The sequence below is a fragment of the Desmodus rotundus genome, chromosome 6, assembly GCF_022682495.2.
Source record: "Desmodus rotundus isolate HL8 chromosome 6, HLdesRot8A.1, whole genome shotgun sequence".
Classification (NCBI taxonomy): domain Eukaryota; kingdom Metazoa; phylum Chordata; class Mammalia; order Chiroptera; family Phyllostomidae; genus Desmodus; species Desmodus rotundus.
The window spans coordinates 41556527-41578753 of NC_071392.1; the positions used below are offsets into that span (position 1 = coordinate 41556527).

General features: G+C 36.5%; 1 protein-coding gene across 1 annotated transcript in view; it reads right to left on the reverse strand.

Annotated features, from left to right (window-relative positions):
• Window positions 1-4001: 4001 nt before the first annotated feature.
• Window positions 4002-22227, reverse strand: part of GNAI1 (G protein subunit alpha i1) — an 81780-nt gene continuing 63554 nt past the window's right edge. Inside the window, exons 5-8 of the mRNA XM_024559025.4 lie at window positions 21715-21843; window positions 14887-15016; window positions 13663-13816; window positions 4002-6103 (exon numbers count right to left, since the gene is read on the reverse strand). Coding sequence (XP_024414793.1) covers window positions 5913-6103; window positions 13663-13816; window positions 14887-15016; window positions 21715-21843 — 604 coding nt within the window. The 3' untranslated portion in view covers window positions 4002-5912. The remainder of the gene's footprint in view (window positions 6104-13662; window positions 13817-14886; window positions 15017-21714; window positions 21844-22227) is intronic.

A 22227-nucleotide genomic window follows, 5' to 3' on the forward strand; every position in this document is an offset into this window, starting at 1 on the left:
AGTCGAGGATTCTCTCACACATGAATGTTTTGCTCCCTTTCTTTCTCCCTGTCTTCCCATCTCTCTAAAAATAAATAAAATCTTTTTTAAAATGAGTAGAGCAATGAATCTGCATCAAATTTTGCATTAAGCTTGAATATTTCCCCACGGAAACTATTCAGATGATTCAGAAGGCTGCAGCTATGGGCAACCGGTGATTGGCAGCTTCATCACAACAAAGCACTTGCTCACGCATCACGTCTTGTGTAGTTTTTTGATGAAACATTAAATCAACCAGGTGACTCAGCCCCTCTGCAGCCCAGATTTGGTGCCCTGAGACTTCTGACTTTTCCCAAAACTAAAATCACCTTTGAAAGGGAAGAGATTTCAGACCATTGATGAGATTCAGGAAAAAAAGAGGAAGCAGCTGATGGTGATTGGGAGAAGTGTGTGAGGTTCCAAGGTGCAGTTTGAAGGGGGCTGAGGTGTCATTGTCCTATGCACAATGTTTCCTGTATTTTGTATTTTCTTCAATAAATGTCTCTATTTTTCATGTTACATGGCTGGACATCTTCTGGACAGCCCTCGTATCACATGCTCTATACCAACTCATCTATTAATGGGCACTTAGGTTGTTTACATGTCTTGGTTATAAATAATGCTGCAATGAATGGGGATGCAGATATTTTCTCTACATAGACTTTTTGTTTTCTTTGGATGTATTACCAGAAATGGAATTACTGGATCATATGGTAGTTCAATTTTAAATTTTTTGAAGAGTCTCCATACTGTCTTCTGTAATCGATATACCAATTTACATTCCCAACATACTTGTACTTACTTGTTTTTTGATAGTAGCCATTCTAACAAGTATGAGGTGACATACAGTTCATCGTGGTTTTCATTTACATTCTCCTAATGATTAGTTATGTTGAGCATCTCATGAACATATTAGACTCAAGTCTTTTTTAAAAAATTTGTTTTTAGAGAGAGGGGAAGGGAGGAAGAGAGGAAGAGACACATCAATATGTGGGTGTTTCTTGCACACCCCCAACTGGGGACCTGACCCACAACCTAGGCATGTGCCCTGACTGGGAATCAAACCGGCGACCCTTTGGTTTGCAGGCCAGCACTCAATCCACTGAGCCACACCAGCCAGAGCTGGACTTTTGTCTTTGAAAAATGTCTACTCAGATCCTCTGCCCATTTTTAAATCTTTGCTATTGAGTTTTATGAATTCTTTTCATATTTTGGATATTAACCCCTTAGCCTATACATGGTTTGCAAATATTGTCTATTTTGTATTTTGCCTTTACATTTTGTTGAAGATTTCCTTTACCGTGCAGAATTCTGTTAGTTTAATGTAGCCCTACTCTTTATTTCTGCTTTTATTGCTTTAGCTTTAAGTGTCATTCTAAAAAAAGCCATCGCTAAGACTGATGTCAGGGTGCTTACCACCTATGGCTTCTGAGTTTTGCGGTTTCAGGTCTTCTGTTCTAATCTTTAATTCATTTGGATTAATTTTTAATCCCTTAATTTTTGTGTGTAAGATAATGGTCCAGCTTTCCAATAGCATTTACTGAAGAGGCATTCCTTTCCCCATTTGTGTTGTTGGCTCCTGTGTCAAATTAACTACCATGTATGTGGTTTATTTCTGGGTTCCCTATTCTGTTCCATTGATGGATATGTCTGAATTTACACCAATACTGTACTGTTTTGATTACTATAGGTTTGCAGTATTTATGTGTATTATACTATATTCTTACAAGTATGCTAGGGAAATTAGTAAGGAAGTTATAAAGAAAATATAATACTTATTGAAAAAAATCCATGTATTAGTAGACACCCAGTTCAAACCCACATTGTTCAAAACTTAACTATAATCTAAAGAAAGTACTATGGTTCAGATAAACTGAGAAGCTGGGAGTCAGGGTAGTTAAATGGCTATTTTAGATATTTTCTGGGATTAAGGTGACATTCTTTGGAGTTTTCCAACAGACATGAAGTCACAAGCCGTAGGTTTAAAACCTTGATCTGATCTTGTCCCAGCAAATTATCCTCTCTGAGCCTTTTTTGATCTGTCTCACAGTTACTGTTGGTTTTCAGCAAGAATCTATGCATTTTAGCCAGGACTTTTCAGTAAGAGGTCGACCTAAACAATGACCTCAAGCATAAAAGGAGTTTTTTAAACCGGTACTGAAATTAAGGGAATTTTAGAAACCAGAACAGCTTTATAAACCTTAGGAATGGGAATGGGGACTATGATTGCTTCTGTTTAGGTCATTTGCCCAGTGACAAAACTGCAGGAGTGGTCAGGACTGAGCCTGTGGGCAGGAAGGTGAGAACTGATTGGCAAGCTAACCAGAATCGTGCAGTTCCCAAAGGGCAGACTAAAGGACAGATGCCATTTGAATCTAAAAAAGATATCACAAACAAAAGTGCTCATACAAAAAATAATATTAATAAACAAATGAATATTCCATGTTCCAGGCATTGTTTCAAGCTTATCAGGTAGTATATAGTATGGTTAGAAGAAAGTGCAGGCTATGTGTTGGGAACCATCCTGCGTGGTTTCAGGAGCTATAATCTTGCCAACAGGCGAAAAGGCCCCACAGCTAGGGGACCTTGGGACCATACTAAGGAGGTAAAACTTACCCTCCCGGCAGGGGCGTGGCCTCTGCCCCCTTTACTTCACCCTGCTTGGCCCCTGGAGGATGGCTGGATAGTCAATGATGGGTAAGATTCCTCAAGGAAGGAACAACCTAAGACAAGCACAGTTGTGAAGGGGCCATCGGGAAGGACTTAGGGGATTATAAAGGAGGGACAAAAGAGTCTCACCCCTCAGCTTTATCATAGTCTGAGTCTTTCTATCCATAAAAAGTCTCCTAATCTCTTGGCTGCCTTGCTTCCCCTGTCTGAGTCAGGCCTGAAACAATGCTGAAGGCAGGGGTTGCAGCCTTGTCCCACAAAGGGCGGTTCCTGGAGAGGGAGCGATCAGGCCTGAGAAAGAATGCATCAAGCCCTGTGAAACCTGCTTTGCTAAGAATGTCAATTTAAACATTAAGGGTCCAAGCACAAAATGTTTCTTTCCCAAGGTTTTATGGCCAATTGGCATCACTCCTTCTACCAGACCCTGATTCAAAAGCACCCCCGTGATCCCAGAAATGTTATCTGTAAACCATACCTCCTTTCTTTGAAATGTATCCCTATGCAAGCTGAACTCAATAAAAGCCCATTTAGACAGAGACTTAACACCTTTCTCCTCTGAAACTGGTCAGCCTTTCCTCCCCAAGCAGATGGCGTCTTGGTAGAGATTCTCATCAGTGGCAGCAGGGGAGCTCTGTGGGTGGAGTCCCCCCTCCCTCCACAGCTATGCACAGAGCACTATTTGGATGTAGTATGGGAGAAAAGTGGGTATTGTATGCCCAGATGATGAAGGGCCTTGAATGGGAGACTAAGTTAGATTTGATTTTGACAAGTCAGAGCCTATGCAGGTTAACACACAGAAGATACCCAGGCACAGTTCTGTATTAGAATAACTAACCTGGATTAGAGAAGGGAGAAATGGGTGGTGGGGGATTTCCTTAAGAAGCTATTCAAGTCAAAGTTATGCAAGGACCTGAACTCAGTAGGTGGTCATGAGAATAGATAGAAAAAATAAACCTACCAACCAGTCAACCACATGTCAGAAAGTGGAAGAGTAAAACTGTGAGCAATGGTGGCTGATTAGAAAGAGAGGTAAGGGCTAAGAAGAGCTCCCAACAGCTAAAAAGCTCCACAGCGAGTGATTACATGAATGATGGATGGTACAAGTAGGTAAAATGGCAAAGTCAGGGGGTGAGAAGGAGAATTCCGGCAGGCAATTCCAAATGTGACACCCTGTCTCATCAGAAAACTTGGGGCAGTGAAAAATTAATCTTCTAGAATAGATGAAATTGCAAAAAGCACAGATAAAAAACAAGTGAACATACTACAGACTGATACTTAAAGACTAATGCAAAAATGTGTGTTTAGCCAACAGGTTTATAAAATTTTAAAAATTTAAATTTATTAGGATTTATTAGTAACACAATTACACAGAATAAAGTTTAGGAATTCATCAATTATGATCACCAATATGTGCTTCTTTGTGGCTTTTTAAACTGTATTCCTCATGATTCAAATTTATTCAGTACAGTTGAATTTCATACATAGCTTCACAATATGGGTATTACAGTTCTCCCACTGGTAAAATTAATAAAAACGCATCTTTCATGAAAGGCACATAAAGAATCTAAACTAACACACTTAAGGAACTTTGATAACTTTGAATTTCTTTACATTAGAAAGAAGGAAAACAAATACCCAAGATGAAACATATAAATGTACTTTGTGGTCACCCACCCACACACACGTACACGTACTTCAACAAATATACTTCAACAAAATGACAGCACATGACTAAACTCAGAAACTACTTATCCACGGAGCTTACTGAAAGGCTTTTTCAAGATGAGTGAAAAAAGGCAGGGAGGGTGGGGAATGATGTTCATTTTCAGAAACGAGGTCACAGGACATCATGAATAATCAAAAGAAAAATGACTACTGAAGTTCAACAGCTAGCTGATAGGTAACACTTATTTGAGCATACACACAATCACTGACTTCATTAAATACTGGTACTCATCTTCTAAGTGTAATTGCCTGTTTCACTCTCAGAAATAACAGCAAGATTTAAAAACAAGTAATATCAACTCAAGCAAGGAGGATATTTGAATTATTGAAGGGAAGAAAGTAATTTTAATATAGTGTGATGATTAAATTTGAAACTAGTTACGTATGAATTAAAAGCTTGCATTATATCAGCAGCAGAACATTTAAAGATCTTTCTTATTATCTTCCAAACAAAGAGCTATCATATATGCTAGGTACAAGGGACTTCCCAAAGGAAATACACAAATGAATGTCTCAAAATTCATTATGCTGACATATTTTTTACCCAAAAATGCTCTCATCATCCACCTAAACTTAGTTATAAATAAAAAGGTAATTATTTAAATTGTATAAAAATTAATCTGGCACCACCTTTAAGGCAATGCCCGAATACCATCCAAATATTAAAATTCAAAGTGAAAACAAACCAACTGAATAAAAATTAAGTATTTATAAGTCTAAGATAGTATATCCTCAAAATATAAAATTTTAGTTTTTCAAACCAAATCTAACGTAGAATCAGATTAGCATGCAATCTTAAAAGAAAAAATAAAATGCCTACAATGTTTAAATAATCCAAAGGCAGATATATTCATCCTCTTTAAGAACATTTCAATAAAGCATTAAATTTAAAGAACAAATCATGTTATTAAAATAGTCTGTGCAATGTTTGTACAAATAACATTTTTATGATTACAAGATTATCAAGATAAGGGCTTCAATGTTCCCTAATATTAATTACTGTATTTAAAAACTTACAGGGCATGAACATAAATAAAGCTGTTTAAAACTGGAAAACATGGTAATAGTCTGTCACTGACTACAAAGTACTTAATATTTCTGTTATTTCCAAAGCAATCACACTAGAATTGTAAGTTGCCGCTCTTAAAACCTAAAAGCAACGTGGAAACCCATAATGTGGAAAACCAAAGTTATAAATACATGTAATACATACATTTGCATATTTACACTTACGCAGAAATCCTCAATATACTAGAGCCCAGCTTTAACACTGCCCTTAGTCTCACACTGCAGGACCACGTTTCACACTTAAGAAAGGCCTTTTTTTTTTTTTTTTAATTTCAGTTAAAAAAGAACAGAACAGAACAACTTTGGTCAGGTCCAGATGTGTTTGCTGTATACTAACTACATTCTGTGTTGCTGCAAGACTCTAGTCTAAAGAGATCCACATGTAAGTACTCATTTGGTTTGAAAATACATTTAACCATTCACTGCAACACTTAGAAGAGACCACAATCTTTTAGATTATTTTTTATGATGACATCTGTTACGGCATCAAAAACAAACTGCACATTCTTAGTATCTGTGGCACATGTGAAGTGGGTGTATATTTCTTTTGTGTCCTTTCTTTTATTGAGGTCTTCAAACTGGCATTGAATATATGCAGCTGCCTCTTCATATGTGTTTGAGCCTAAGATGAGAAAAGGAAAAGAACAAGTTAAAATGAATATACCGCTAAGAAAAATGGACCTTATATATTGAACTCAATATATAATATTTGGACTCTATAATTGTATTTTTCCTTATAGAATAAGAGAAACTACTTCTTCTAAATGAAAAATACCCAGTGTGAACTACCTTTAACTGACTCTATGTTACCTTTAAAAAAAAACTAAATCTCTGCTCCTGCTTCAATCTCCAAATGCCAGATCCCCTCCTTTTTCATATTCCTTGTATTCTACTTCCCAACCACTCAGTTCCCTGATGGTGGCATGCTATTTCAGATGTAGTCTAGTGCTGATCAAAAAATGCTGGTTGACTGCGGATCAGCATTTTTATTCCTTTTTCTATATATACATTAATGAGCATTTCTCACCCATTTTTCATTATTAAGAAATTGTACAAAGGCCCTGGCTGGTGTAGCTCAGTGGATTGAGCATGGGACTGAAAACCAAAGGGTCACCAGTTCGACTCCCAGTCAGGGCACATGTCTGGGTTGTGGGCCAGGTCCCCAGTGGGGGGTGTGCAAGTGGCAACCACACATTGATGTTTCTTTCCCTCTTTCTCCTTCCCCTCCCTCTAAAAATTAATAAAATATTTTTAAAAATTGTACTAGGGTCTACAGTGTAGTTTATGGCTATGAGGTTACAAAAAGTGAATGGTATGTTCCTGCCTTCAGGTAACTGACTAAAGACTTCTGAGTACAAACACTCCAGAAATTCTCTGGCAGCATCTAAAGGTAATCACACACACACTCTGTGACCCAGCAATTCAGTTTGTAGATGTGCCCTTGACATATAACATATAAAGACTTTTAATAACAGAACTTCTATCTAGTTTAGGCAACAACCCAGATAATAAATTCCAGTATATTCGTAAAATGAGCTGCTGTACAGTAATGAGAAATAAGAATGAAAGCACTATTGCTACACACAACAACGTGGATGAGCTTCATTAACACAGTTAATCACATAACGCCAGGTACAAAAAGACTATATACTGTATGACTCAAGTGATGATTAGAAAACAAAGTTGTTTGATAACCATCAAGATTAATCAATGAGGGTAAGTCATAATAATGGTTATTGTGTGTAACTGGTGGGAGGGGCATGATGGGGCTTTTGGGAACCTCAAAATGACCTGAATGGTAAATATATCAGCATTTTTACTTTTAAAAACTCAATAAGCTTCACATTAGTGTTGGTTGGTTGTGTATCTATGTTTTTTTACGTACATATATGTTACTTCATATGAAACAAAATTGTTAAATCTCTCTTTTGCAGTAACAACATTATTTGCCTGGCTTTCAAGGTCTCTAGTGCCCAGCCTGCTCAGAGGATCTGCACTCTGAGACCCTCTCGTCCACATCCCAGGCTCACCTCATGCCATGAGAACCCAATATTCAAACTGCCACCTGTGTTCCTGCAGCCCTTTCCTCCAGTTAGTTTGCCAGCTGTTTCCAATTATCCTAGCTACAGTAAACACGCTGTAATAAACACGGGCACGCAGATAGCTTTTTGAATTGATGTTTGTTTTCTTCAGATGAATACCCAAAGGTGGACTTGGTGAATTATGTGGTACTTAAATGTTTTTAATTTTTAAAGAACATCTGTAATTTTTTCCATAGTGGAGGCACCAGTTTACATTCCCACCAACATAACAGTGTACAAGGATTCCCTTTTCTCCATATCCCTGACGACCCTTGTTGTTTCTTGTCTTTTTGACAAGTGGTGCAGGTATGAACTAATAGTTCATTGTGGTTCTGATACGCATTTCCCTGATGATTGGTGATGTTGAGCACTTTTCATTGGGCCTGTTAGCCAGATGTATGTCTTCTTTGGAAAATATCCACTCAGGTTCTCTGCCCATTTTTTAAATTGCTTTTGAATGGTTTATTTATTGACTGATTGTTTTATGCTATTTAGTTGTATGGGTTCTTTGCATATTTTGGATGTTAACCCCTTGGCTGATACATGCTTTGCAAATATTTTCTCATTCCATAGGCTGCTTTTTCATTTTGTTGGTTTCCTTTGCTGTGTGTAAGCCTTCTAGTTTGATGTAGTCCTACTTTTTGCTTTTGTTGCCTTTGCTTTTGGTGTCAACCTGAAAAATCTTTACTGATATCAAGGTGCTTACTACCTGTTTTCTTCTAGGAGTTTTATAATTTTAGGTCTTATGTTCAAGTCTTTCATACACCTTGACTTAATTTTTGAGTACAGTGTAAGATAGTGTTCCAGTTTTCTTTTGCACGTGGCTGTCCAGTTTTTCCATCACCATTTATTGAAGAAACTGTCTTTTTCCTAGTGCATATTCTTGGCTCCTTTGTCACAAATTAATTGAATAGATATGTGCTGGGTTTCTGGGCTCACTTTTCTGCTCCACTGATTTCTGTGTCTGTTTTAATGCCAATACCATACAGTTTTGATTACTATAGCTTTGTAAGAGTCTGATTATCAGAAAGCATTATGCCTCCAGCTGTGTTTTTTCTCAAGACTGCTTTAGCTATTCGAAAACTCTTGTGGTTCCATACATGTTTTAGGATTTTTCATCCTCTTTCTGTGAAAATTCCATTGGAATTTTGATAGAATTGCATTGAATCTGTAGATTGCTTTGGGTAGGATGAACATTTTTTAACAATATTCTCCCAATCCATGAGCATGCAGTATCTTTCCATTTATCTGTGCCTTCAATTTCTTTCATCATTATCTTACAGTTTTCAGTGTAAACTCTTTCAGCAACTTGGTTAAATTTATTCCTAAGTATTTTGTTCTATTTGATGCAATTGTAAATGGGGCTATTGATTTCTTTGACAGTTCATTACTAGTACAGAAATGCAAGAAAATTTTGTATATTAATTTTGTATCCTAAAACTTTACTGAATTGTTTATTAGTTCTAGTAATTTTGTAGTGGAGTCTTTAGGGTTTTCCATATGTAATATCATGTCATCTGCAAATAATGACAGTTTTTCTTCTTCCTTTCCAATTTGGATGTCTTTTACTTTTTTTCCTTGCCTAATTCCTCCTCCTAGGACTTCCATTACAATATTGAATAAAAGTAGCAAGAGTTAAATTCCTTGTCATGCTCCTAATCTTAGAGGAAGTAAAACTTTTTAGCTCTTCAGCACTGAATATAATGTTAGCTGTGGGCCTGTCATATATGGCCTATATTATGTGGCAGTACATTCCCCCTATCCCCACTTTGTTGAAAGTTTTTATCATAAATTGATGAATTTTGTCAGACATTTTTCTGCATCTAATTTTTACACTTTTTTGTTAAGGTGGTATATCATATTGATTGATTTGAAGATGTTGAACCATCTTTGCGTCCCTGGAATAAATTCTACTTGATTATGGTCTACGGTCCTTTTAATGTTCTGTTGAATTTGATTTGCTAATATTTTATTAAGAATTTTTATATTTGTGTTTATCAGGGGTATTGACCTGTAATTTTTTTCTTACATAGTTCTAGTCTGATTTGGGTGTCAGGGTAATGGTGCTCCTTTAAAGTGAGTTTGGAAATACTCTGTCCTCTTCTACTTTGGAAAAGTTTAAGTAGAACTGGTATCAATTCTTCTTTAAATATTTGGTAGAGTTCACCAGTGAGGCCATCTGGTCATGGACTTTTTGTTTGTTGGAAGGTTTCTAATTACTAATTCAATCTTTTTTACTGGTAATATGTCTGTATAGATTTTCTATTTCTTTGTGATTTAGTTCTTGGGAGGCTGTACATTTTTAGGAATTTACCCAGTTTTTCTAGGTTGTCAAAATATATTTTAACTCTTTTAAGTTGCTAATAGACAACCATATATGTTTACAAATAAAATTCTAGTTTATTTTATAAATCATAATAAGGTTGGTATTCTGAAATTCTAAAGCACCAGTGTTTTGTTCAAACAGAAGGTAATGCAACCACCATAACAAAAATACAGGGATGGGCAAAAGTAGGTTTATAGTTGTTCATATGGAAAATAATATAATAATTAATAATAATACAAGAAAGAACTCTATGTTCTGTATAATCGCAACTGTAAATCTACTTTTGCCACACCCTGTATGTTTTTGGAAAACAGCTTTCATTCAGCGCCTAGCTCAATTTCATGTACACATGAGGCCTGTCCAGAAAGTACCCAGCCAGCCATAATATTAAAAAAACAGACATTTATTGAGGAAGATACAAGCTATAAGAAACATTGTACACAGGACAATGACAACTCAGTCCCCTTCAAAGTAGGCACCACAGGACCTCACACAGTTCTCCTGACGTCTCTTCCACCATTCAAAACACTACAAAATCCTTCTTTGGAATCATACCATCAGTTGCCCCGTGGTATTTTCTTGAATCTCACTGATGGTCTGTAATCTCTTCCCAAAGTTGATTTTAGTTTTGAGGAAAGCCAGAAGTCATGGGGCACCAAATCTGGGCTGTAGGGGGGCTCAGTCACCTGGGTGATTTGATATTTTGCTGAAAAACTCTGCACCAGACATGATGCATAAGCGAGCATGTTGTTATGATGAAGCTGCCAATCACCAGCTACCCATAGTTCATTTTTGTCATATTACATCTCTCAACTGATGAAGAACATTGAGGTAGTACTCCTTAATGTTTGGCTTCGGGGGTATACTCATGAGGAGTAACACCTTCCCAAACAAAAAACACAGTTAACATGGTTTTGATCTTGCTGTGATTCTGCCACGCCTTCTTCAGTTGTGAAGAATCAGGCAACTTCCATTGGGATGACTGGGCCTTCGTTTCTGAATCAGAGCCGTAGACCACAATTTATCTCCGGTTATGGCATTCTTGAGGAAATCTGGTTCACTGGTAGCAGTTTGGATCAAGTCATTAGCAACTGTAGCATGATGTTCCTTCTGCTCTGGTAGCAGAAGTGGTGGAATGAATTTTGCCACAACACGTTTCATGCCTGCGTCAAATTCTTGTATACAGTAGTTTTTGGGATCCTCGTATCAGCTTCTATTTCTCTGTCAGTTGTTGATCTTTGTTGAATGCAGCCCATACACGTTCAACATTCTCAGGTGTTCTGCTTGTTGCAGGCCTTCCAGAACATGGATCGCTTTCAACAGATTCTCAACCATCTTTGAAACATTTGTGCCACACTTTCATTTACGCTGCACTCACTGCATAGTCTCCGAAAGCCTTCCAAATCATCCAAATAGTTTCTATGGAGGAATGTTCAGCTTAACACAAAATTTGATACAAATTTGTTGGTTTACTCACTCAGTCATTTTGAATGTGATGGCCACACAGTATACATGCTCACTCAATGGTGTCTACTGCCCCCACTGACTAGTACAGTGAAGTTGTCACTGTTCACGCATACGCATTCCAGTCCACTCCCCTTGGCTGCCAGGTTATATCAATGTCATGTAAACTGTTCTCATTATATTAACAATGACTGGACTTTTTCCGGACAGACAGACCTCTGGGTTTGTCCCAAGAGCAACAAGATTTATGAATGAACTAATTAAGCACATTCCTCAATCTAATATGATTTTAAGTCTTAAGAATGGTAAGGATAAGGGCTGGGGGAGAATGTGATAGTCATTTTCTAATGTGTGATAGAACTGTCCTAAATAAAGCTAAGTACAGATGATAATGTGGTTCAAAAATGGAGTATGAGAGGTTGATGACATAATTCAAAGGGAGATAGAGAATTGAGAAAAACAAAATACACTGAGTTTAGGTTGAGTTTCAGGTACTAAAAACATGTACATTCTGAACAAGTAGTTGGAAATGTAAGCCTGATGCTCTCGAGAGAAGTTGGAGTTGACGACAGAGTTTAACATAGTGAGAATAAATACGACCGTGGAAGAACAGAGTGTGAAAGATTACAGATCTGCAGCTGGAATGTGATGAACTGCCAACATACAGATAAAAAGGAGAGAGATGCAGAAAGGAAATAAACTGAGTAGTTGAAGGCTACATTGGGTTCTTCTACAAAAAACAATAGTCATAGGAGTTAAGAGTTGAGGCTGAAGCAAGAGGTAACTGAGCCACTAATTAGGGCATGCAGTGAAGATTAAACTATTATACCAACACTGGGAATGTGAGGGAATTACATGACATCTCTTTTTGTTCAAAAATTCTGAGGTTAGTGATTCCTATTAACTTGACAACATAAGGAGAATTCTCACATATACCTGGTAAAGAGCGAGCTAACAAGTTTATTCCTTGTTGCTCTGAAATCCCTGTAGGTATGTGGTATTTATGGATTCATTTGGGTACTCTGGTAATATTAGCACAAAATGGCTACTTCGTAATAGAAAATGACAAAAATAAACTGAAAGATGAAAGGAAGGGCAAAAACTAAGCCACCTTGATTCTGGATAACTTTAATCTTGGAATTAATACTATAAATAATTTTATTCCTAATAAGCTCTAAAAATGCTTCTGAACAAGGTGACTCAGGATACTATGACTTTCAAAAATAAAACAAAAGTTTTAAACTAAGAAACTATGAAAGTATTTGAAGTATACCTTTGCAATATACAAAAGAGGGCTGTAATAATTAATGTGCTTATATTTATTGAAGAACTACCTCCCAGCCCCCGGTTCCAATGAGAATTTAATTAAAGTTAGTCTGCTGGTTAATGATTCGATAGACTTAGGTCTTCTCTTAAGTCACAGGGTTGTTTTAACATCATCTATGAAAAGGCAGTAAATACTTATTGTACAATTTACTCAATACAAGACTAAATTTTTGTTTATAATCAAATTCTTGAGATTTATTTTAAAACAGCAAGGATGGGGATAACTTGTATAAATTAGCTAAATTAACCAAACTCTTCAGAATATTTAGATTTAGAGATATGATAAACAAGTAGTAGTCAAACTTTTTTTTTAAAGCACCATTCTCTTCATTAAAATCAAATCTTACTCAGATGAAAGCTAAGTTACTCTGCTTTAATGAGAGAGAAGTTGTGTGAGTGCGTGCGGGGCAGACATGTATCTTCATTCCTTGCACCCACTTTCAGTAACAGCAGTCCAGGAAATGTCCAAAAACTAAACTAAACCATAATAATATTTTAGAACTTTTCTGATTTTAAAGACAACGTAGTGAGACCCAGGTAAATTAACTGCCTTGTTCAAGATCAAAGAGCTAACTATGGAAAAGCCAGGACTGTACCTCAGGTCTCTTTTTTCACTGCAGACCACTTTCCATAGTAGTTAAATCAAAGTACCATTAATCAATATTTCTTATTTCTTGTGCATCACACAATACTGGACACAAGATCTGTTAACTAGATGAAGGAATCAATATTGTAAATTTACGAAGACATGAAGTCATCATAGAAAATTACGTGACAGCTTCTCCATAAAATGTTATTTTCAATAACTTAATCCACACCTCAAGTAATTACTTGTGCTTGAATGTAGTCTGATAAGTAATTTCTCTTAGAGGTAAGAATTATTAAGCTGGGGGATTCAAATCAACAACTGAAATCTTGCCATAGGGGAATTTTCACTTGGAAATTATTATTGACTTGATGAGTTATTTACAGAGAGTAAAATACCTGCATATTCTGGATAGCATATAGTGAGAGGGCTCTTTTTGATTTTTTCTTCGAAGAGATCCTTCTTGTTTAGAAAAAGTATGATAGATGTTTCTGTGAACCACTTGTTGTTACATATGCTGTCGAACAACTTCATGCTTTCATGCATTCGATTCTATAATAGAAAATATACAATCAGCTTATCATAATGGCAAGGATTTTGAGAAATACTACTTTTAAAAAATAACAAAGGTTGTAACAAAACAGAGCTTAACTGAAAAATAGATGACATACTAGAAAAATCCGTTTCTGGCATTAAAGAACAAGCACACTGTGATTTTAGGAGATGACATCTACATCACTCATTACTTTGGGCCTGCAGCCAGTGTTCGCCAAGTGCCCGCCATGCGTCACTATGCCTGGGCCTCTCCTGCGGTAGGACCTTGCAGTCTAGGCAGGCCAAGCGTAAGTACTTGAAAACATCTCATTATTACAGAGTTTAACGAAGCTTCCACTAATTGATAACTAGAGGTTTTAAAGGTTAATAAATTAAACTGAGTAAGCTGAGACTCAATTAGCCCAACACCCTAAATATAAAGGTATGCTAGGGAAGGAAACCTCCACTCCTGTTTCCTCCTTCTAGTGTCTGTGGCTTCAAAAAGGGCCCTGACGTATTTCATAGTGGCAACATGAGAGCAATGGATGTACGATGATGCACTGAACCTGCTACACTGTGGCTACATATAAAGGATTTAAAAAAATAGGAAACTGACATTTCTATCATCTTTCTCAGTTTGTACTAAATTTAAGACAACAGAGTTTTAAGTTTCTCCTTAAAAATATTTCCCCCAGATGAAAGATATACTGAAATATATCTGAAAACTACATGGTGGTGCAATTTATAACATGGATCAAAGATTACTGAGCTGGAGTTGGCAGAAGTAGTATGAAAATAACTTCATTTTCATTCAGTATGTAGATACTATCGGATATAGAAAATGCACAGTTAAGCATATAGGCTTGAGATGAGATTAACTCTTTATGTTTTTCAGGATCCACCTGTGCTTCTTTAGTGTAATTCCCATTTAGTATGGAAACAGAAAAGTTAAGAGAAATGAGCCAAAACTTTCAAATAATTCAAACATTTAGCAAGAATTTCTCAAGAATTTTTTCTTAGAAAACCCCCTGGCAACATCTCCAGCTTCTCATATTTCACGCCCAATCTTTAAAAGCAGTTGTACTTGCCATTTCTTCATCCTCGGCTAGAACCAGGTCATAGTCACTCAGCGCCACACAGAAAATGATGGCAGTCACTCCTTCGAAGCAATGAATCCACTTCTTCCGCTCAGACCTCTGTCCTCCCACATCAAACATTCTGTAAGAGAAACATAATGAGTTGGACATCACATTAAATGTCCAAAAGCTCTGACTTCTACAATTTCAACAAAAATTGCAGAGAGAATGTGGAATGGGAAGAAGGATAAAAGGGCTTTATGGGAGGAAAACAATTTCAGAAATTGGCTTTCACAAATAGAAAGTCTGCTGATTTTTAAAATTTGTTATCAAAGAGAGGGTATCTAAAACAAAACCAAAAACCCTAAAATACCCTAAAAAACAACATATTAACATATAAGAATACTTAGAACAGACAAATGCATATGAATGGACTGCACTATGTATAAACACTAGGAAGTCACACAAAGCAACTAGGAAATGCAGAGAGAATACAGTGTATGGACTTGCCAACGTCACAAAACAATAAAGGCAGAGGACTTGATCCCCTCTTTCCACTACAAAATGGTGTTTTCTCCCTGAGGCAATATGAAAGAGAAACCATTCCAGGTAAGAAAAAGCTGAACAAGCAAGTCACATTTAGAGGGGGGCCAAGAGGTTGACTAAATTAAAAAGTAAAACCAGGGTATAAAAGAAAATGAGAAGAAATATGAGATAAATGGGTAGTCCTAATGAATAGTCTTAAAATTAGAGTAAAAAGTCAATTTTTACACACTATACTATGTAGACCATTGTTGGTTAGTGTACAGGGTAGCAACACAATTAAACAGTATAAAGACAATGATTGTTTCCTCTTTTTCTGGTAAAAGTTTAAGTCAAGCAAAAGTTGAAATGTACATAGAGTATGTTATGCAACCTAGCAATGACCACTTATGTAATGGAGACACTGTGCACACTGGTACATTTTTAAAGGCTCCATTTATCTAGATGGTGCACTAATTAAAATAGTCCCTATTTAAATCTCACGCAGCAAAAAGAATTTTCTCTGCAGAGCAGTACTGGCCTATAAACTAGTATTGTTAATTTTATCATCATTTAAGTGGCCTTCATTCTACTGGTTTAGCTACTAAATTGTTCATTAGGTTTAAGAATGCTATATAAAAATGATTCTACCATATGATAAATAAAATGGGTAAGGTACAAAAAGAACAGCTGGTAATAAAGATCAAAGAAGAAATAATACTAAAATGATTATACATTTGTTAAATTGTGAAGGAACACAATCTGAAAGAAATTTACGAAAAAGGTAATATATTTTAGGTAACTTCTCTGATCAGATGTCACCTATTTCCTGACCACTCAATATACCAGAACAACCAAATGACACCATCCCACATTTTCCCTCTGTGATGGTGAGTTGTATGTGCCTATTTGGCTAGGCTATCACACTAGTTACTGAATCAAACATGAATCTAGGTGCTGCTGCAAAGGTATTGTATAGTTCTAGTTGACATCTATAATCGGGTGACTTTGAGTAAAGGAGATTATCCTTGATAATGTTGGCAGACCTCGTTCAAGCTGTTGAAGGGCCTTAAGAGCAAAAACTGAGGTTTCCCAGAAGGAAAAGAAGTTCTGACTCAAAACTGCAGCATCCGTTTCCGTCAGAGCCTGCTGTCTTATCCTGCAAATTTTGGACTTGTCAGCCCCAGAGTCATGCGAGCCAAGTCCTTGAAATGAACAGAATCTACTAGTTCTGTTTTTCTGGAGAACCTTGACTGATACAATTTTAATACCCCGAGTGGGGTGCTGCTATACGAGGTCTGTCCAGAAAAGTACAGCCATTGTTAAATATAATAACAGTTTGCATGACATTGATGTTACCTCACAGCCAAGGAGAGTGGACTGGATGCGCATGCAAGAACAACAACAACTTCACTGTACTACTCAGTGGAGACAGCAGACGCTCTTGAGTGAGCATGTGTACTGTGTGGCTGTCACATCCAAGATGACTGAGTGAGTACAGCAATGAATCTGCATCAAATTTTGCTTTCCACTTGGATATTCCCCCACGGAAACTATTCAGATAATTCAGAAGGCTACAGCTATAGGCAATGGGTGATCGGCAGCTTCATCATGACAAGGCACTTGGTCATGCATCACATCTCATGCAGAGTTTTTTGACAAAACATCAGAACATCTATGTGACTCAGCTCCCCTACAGCCCAGGTTTGGCACCCTGCAACTTCTGGCTCCTCCCAAAACTAAAATCACCTTTGAAAGAGAAGAGATTTCAGACCGTCAATGAGATTCAGGAAAATATGACGGGACAGCTGATGGTGATTGGGAGAATTGTGTAAGGTCCCAAGGTGCCTACTTTGAAGGGGACTGAGCATCAACATTTCTTGTATCTTGTATCTTCTTTAAAAAAGTCTCTATTTTTCATATTACATGGCTGGATACCTTCTGGCAGACCTCTAAAAAACATAAAAAAGTGGAAGTGGCTTTGGAATTTAATAACAGGAAGAGGCTGGAAAAATTTGAGTTACTTGACAGAAAAAGCCCAGATTGCCTTGAAAAGATGATGGTTGGAAACATGGTCATTAAAGGTGATTTTGATGAGACTTAGATGGAAGTGAAAAGGGTAGTAGAAAAATTTCCATCTTAAGAGAATTTATATATCATCATGAACACAATATTGGGGGAGAGATGAATGTTGGGAGATATTTTTGAGGATTCTCTGAAGGAAATGAGAAACACGTAAAAAGACACTAGACAGGAGATAATTCTTTTATTTTTTTAAAGCGGTAAAAACCTTGCTTAACTGTTTTCTAGTTGTGGGTATAAGGTAGAATTTGTAAGAGATGAACTTGGGATATTTCACTAAGGAAATCTCCAAGCAAAGTGTTCAAGGTACAGCCTTGTTTCTCCTTGCTGCTATGGCAAAATGCAAAAAGAAAGAGGGAAACTGAAGAATAAACTATTCAGCAGACACACACACAGAAGAGAAGGCCATGTGACAAAAGGCAAAAATTGGAGTAATGTGGCTGCAAGCCAAGGAACACCAAGGACTACCAACCACCACCAGAAGCTAGGAAGAGGCGAGGGAGGTTTCTTTCCTAGAGCCTCCAGAAGGAGCAGAGCCCTGCTGACACTGCCTGCAAATGCCCAGCCCCCCACAACTGTGGAAGAATACACTCCTGCTGCTTTATGCTGCCGACTTGGCGGTATTTGTTACAGCAGCCCTAGGAAACTAATACATCCCCTCACCTTGCTTTCTTTTTCACTATAGCAGTTATCATCTCCTGAATATTAAATATTTATTTATCTCACCCTCCTTAACAATATAAAGATGAAAAGGTTGTTTATTTTGGTCATTTTATAGCACTACACTGGGCACACACACGTACTTCATAAATATTTTTGAGTAAATAAATGAACTGTCTCTACAGAATATTTTAAAACTTTCAAATAATAACAGACTAGCTTTACCATTTTAAGGACCCAGGTCTTCCAGTCATGCTACTGGAATAGTAAATATGAGAACTTTAACTTGAAAATTAGGTCATCTGACAACAGAAGACATCCCTTCAATTTATTTAAATGAGACAATTTAAATGAGGGTCATTCACATACTGGCCATAAAGAAAACCGTTCATCCAGGCTGGTGCTTGTCAAACTTCAGAGCACAGCAGGGCCAGTGCTGGAGGACGCCAGTGATGCTGCTCTGAGGACCACACTTTGGAGTCACTGGTCTAATTCTTCGGCAAGGGGCAAAAACGACTAAGAACTGATACTACACATGATAGGACTGTGCATACAGCATTACTCATTGTTTCACACACATAGTAAAATTACCTTCAAATTCCAAACTTCTATTTTTTAGAAGAATTAATCAAAACCAGGACAAAATCATATGTTCTTCATATGAAAATATGAGACTTCTGACTAGCACCCAACAGGGACTGAATCTGAGTTTTCTTAGGTGTCTCTTTTGGAGGAGTGGTGGAAGATGGAAGGAACACTGGAGATCCTGAGATGTGCTTGCTGGCTTATCCTCAGACTGCCATCTGATACCATCCCTTATGACCAGGACTGACTGGTACAGAGCTGGTTGCCCATCTAAGGATATCAACCCCATAAAATGTGACATTGCACTCCAAAACCTACTACACATTTATATTACTGTAGAAAATAAACAGGTATTTGTCTTATAATATAATCATTTTATAGTAGAAGGGATGCTTTAATTCTATATTTGGCAAAAATATCATAGTAAAATAAACCTGTTAATTCTTTAAAGCAAAACAATCCATGTATGCCTGCCTAGTCACAGAATTGATAAGATAAATTCTTAAAGAATAAAGTCTTATTGCTTCATGTTGGATTTAATTCCAATCATCCCACAAAAGAAGTGAAATTTAGATTTTACATGAGCAGTTAAAATTAGACAATGAATTACAACACAAAACACACACATGGTAACCACATCCAAGAGTTCCCAGTAGAACTATTCCATTTCTGCCTTCATTCTTCTGAGGCTCATTTAACATATAAAAAGCAAATCTGGAACCCTGTGTTAGCTACGATAGTAATTTAAAAGAATTTCCAAATCCAAAATAAGACCAAGTTTATCTGAAGTTCTTGACAAACCTATGTTTAAGTCAGCAAGTGAAAACAATAACTAAATACACCCTGTGGCATTCTACCTCACCTGAAGAGACTAAACAGAATGAGATAAATGGACTTCTGGAGGGATCATGGTGAGAAACAACTGATCGCAGTACTTGCCTGATACTGAAATGACAACTAAGAAGCTCAGGCTAGCAGGGAAGAGTATGGTCTGGAGTGAACTTTTAAGGTGAATCTAACCAGATTGAAAGTGAATTTACAGTTAGACGGCCTCAGGTACCAAATGACTGACTTACCATTTACCATTGCCATTTCTTACCATTTATAGAGCTCTCACTTTTACATCTTCTTCATAGGAAATAACTCATTTTATGTTTAAACTTCTGACAATAGGCACGATGGTAACACTCTCTGTTAAGAATCTTAACCAGAGATTAAGTGGTTGTGGCTCAGTGGACTGAGTACCGGCCTGTGACCCAAAGGGTCACTGGTTCGATTCCCAGTCAGGGCACATGCCTGGGTTGTGGGTCAGGTCCCCAGTAGGGGACTCACAAGAGGCAAACACACACTGATGTTTCTCTCCCTCTTGTCCCTCTCTAAGATTAAATAAATAAAATCTTAAAAAAAAGAAAAGAATCTTAACCAAGCTTGCCCATTTACCTAATAGCCGCATAGGTCTAAAATTCTTAACTTGCTAACTCAAAACCCTTGCATTTTTCTCTTTGAGCTACATGGTTAGATTAAAACCATTATCTGAACATAATTTAAGTTTGCTACAGAGCATGGTCTTTAAATTGAGATAAATAAATAAAAAGCAAAAAGATCAAAATCTGAGATACACTAGGTTTTAAAGAACCTTAAAGTCTCATTCTAACAGTGAACTCTGTGTAATTAAAATCATTTCATAATTTTAAGATAAATAACAACAGTTCTCAGATAAGCATCTCAAATTATTTTAAATGATATTTTAATGTTCCTGAGTTTGGTCACTTAATACTCTAGAAGTAGTAAGCAAACCAAAAGAAGGTAAATGATTTCAATAAAAGACAATGATAGGCAACAAAAAATGACCTCACAGCTTAAAATATAGGAAAACAGAAAACACAAGCATATACAAAACTGCACCATGTGTTAAAGAGCAAAGTTTACAAGGTCAGATAAAGTCATCACGATCTGCACCTCTGTTTAAGAAGCAGGGCAATGTTTGTTTTTTGAAGGGAAGCTGCCAAGGAAAGTTGAAATTAAATTTTCGTTTTCTGGAAAACTCAATTATATGAACCACTGAATGTGGTATAAATTAGTGACAAATGATAATAACAAGTGTATTTAAAATATGGGAGGGAATCAAAGGAATAGTTGCATATACATAACTATGTTTCCCACAACTTGTAACTGTCAGCTTCTTTAAGCCGAGAGCTGATGATTATGATTTTATTTATCTTTGATTTGGGACCTTTTTATAAGATGCTTTCAGAAATTCTGCTTTATCATCATTACTTCTCAGACCATTAGAGTTAAATGAGGCAAAGTCCAGTAGTATTGGACATACTTTGGAAATTGTTATTGGAAAAAGAAAAACACAGCTCTGTAAATTTGAATGTAATGTTTACCTAAACTCCCCGGAGCCTGGTTCGTTGTAACATGAGCAAACTGGACAAAGTTAACTCCAGCATCCCTCCATTTCTGAAGGCCAATACAATGCAGTGCCTCCCTGCTCAGAACTCAGTAAGTTAATAATCAGTACACTCTAAATAAATAAGCATTTTCATCACATCAGTTTGCATGAATAAAAATTTTCAAGAAAAATCTTTAAAGGATGCTCTTCATTTTTAGTATTTCCCTAAATAAACATATATTATACCAGTAAAAACCCATCTTTCTACCTAAAAATCGATGGCAGTGATTTCCCAAAATATACAGTATCAGTATTTGCTACTTAAAAGTAGAAGCCAAAAACTATTTTTATTTAAATCACTGTGAAAAACATAGGCAAAAGGAATTGGCAAGGCTATTTGTTGTCAAATAAACATAAATATTCCTAAGAATGTTTCTTGCCCTCTTTCATCCCAAAATTCTTCAGTGCAATCATCTGAGCAAATTTTTTTTTATAATTTCCAACTAAAAATTTTTTAAACTTTTTAATTATACTCCTTTTCCTAAACAATGTGTTTTATAACTTACTTATAAATCATATGCTTTGAAGTTACTCACTTAAAGTGAAGATCTTTGAAAGTAAAATGGGTTTCAACAATTCCTGTAGTTTTCACTCGAGTTCTGAGAACATCTTGTTGAGTTGGGATGTAATTTGGTTGAGCTATTCTGTCCAAGTCGTTCAAATAGCTAAAAACATAAACAATAAAACAATATGCTAGTAATTAATATAGTCAATAAATATCATCTAAATCAGAATATTTTGATGCATGCAATATTCCAAGTTACTGGAAGTTACTGGAAGTTTTTATATTCTATGTAATGATGTAATACAACCAATTAAAGTTTTATCTTACACGATTCCCCACTGAAATGAATGTGTTTATACTTCTCCACCACAAAACTCTTCTAACATTTTTTAAATGTTATGTACTTTGTTCCTGAAGGACAGTAATTAGTAATTCTTCTTGTTGGCAAAGAAAACAGACCAATAGTAACTTCTTTAAAAATATCTATATAAACTGTACACCATGCGTTTTTTAAAAAATTCTTTCCTTCTTTCCTTCCTTCCTT